This window comes from Pygoscelis adeliae, unplaced genomic scaffold, assembly GCF_000699105.1.
Source record: "Pygoscelis adeliae isolate BGI_AS28 unplaced genomic scaffold, ASM69910v1 Scaffold114, whole genome shotgun sequence".
Taxonomy (NCBI): domain Eukaryota; kingdom Metazoa; phylum Chordata; class Aves; order Sphenisciformes; family Spheniscidae; genus Pygoscelis; species Pygoscelis adeliae.
Window position 1 is genome coordinate 5,037,299 of NW_008824587.1, and position 583 is coordinate 5,037,881.

The following is a 583-nucleotide window of genomic DNA, read 5'->3' on the forward strand; positions in this document are numbered from 1 at the left end:
TTCCCCCAGTTTGTGGACACCGACAGCATCCTGACCAACAACCAGACCCTCAAGTTTCTCATGGCGCAGAACAAGTCGGTGGTGGCCCCCATGCTGGACTCGCAGACCTTCTACTCCAACTTCTGGTGTGGCATCACGCCCCAGGTATGTCCCCAGAAAGCCCCGGGGAAGGGGATCCCCCCATGGTGGAAGAGCCCCCCACCACAGAGGCATCATGCCGGTGTGCCGCAGGGGTACTACCGCCGGACAGCCGACTACTTCCCCACCAAGAACCGGCAGCAGGTGGGCTGCTTCGCTGTCCCCATGGTCTACGCCACCTTCCTGATTGACCTGCGGAAGGAGGAGACGTCACGGTTGGCTTTCTACCCGCCCCATCCCAACTATACCTGGGCCTTCGACGATATCATCGTCTTCGCCTACTCCTGCCAGGCGGCCGGTGAGGGCCAGGGGGGCCACAGGTTTGGGGGGCCGGGAGGTCTGGGGGGGCCGTGGTACTCACCTGTCCCACCTGGCAGGTGCGGAGGTCCACGTGTGCAACCAGCAGCGCTTCGGCTACATCAACGTCCCCGTGAAAGCCCACCAG

The 583-nt window shown here is 63.3% G+C and overlaps 1 protein-coding gene across 1 annotated transcript in view; it reads left to right on the top strand.

The window, feature by feature from the left end:
• Nucleotides 1-583, top strand: part of CERCAM (cerebral endothelial cell adhesion molecule) — a 4,461-nt gene that overhangs the window by 453 nt on the left and 3,425 nt on the right. The window contains exons 3-5 of the mRNA XM_009322207.1: nucleotides 10-144; nucleotides 232-436; nucleotides 516-580. Coding sequence (XP_009320482.1) covers nucleotides 10-144; nucleotides 232-436; nucleotides 516-580 — 405 coding nt within the window. The remainder of the gene's footprint in view (nucleotides 1-9; nucleotides 145-231; nucleotides 437-515; nucleotides 581-583) is intronic.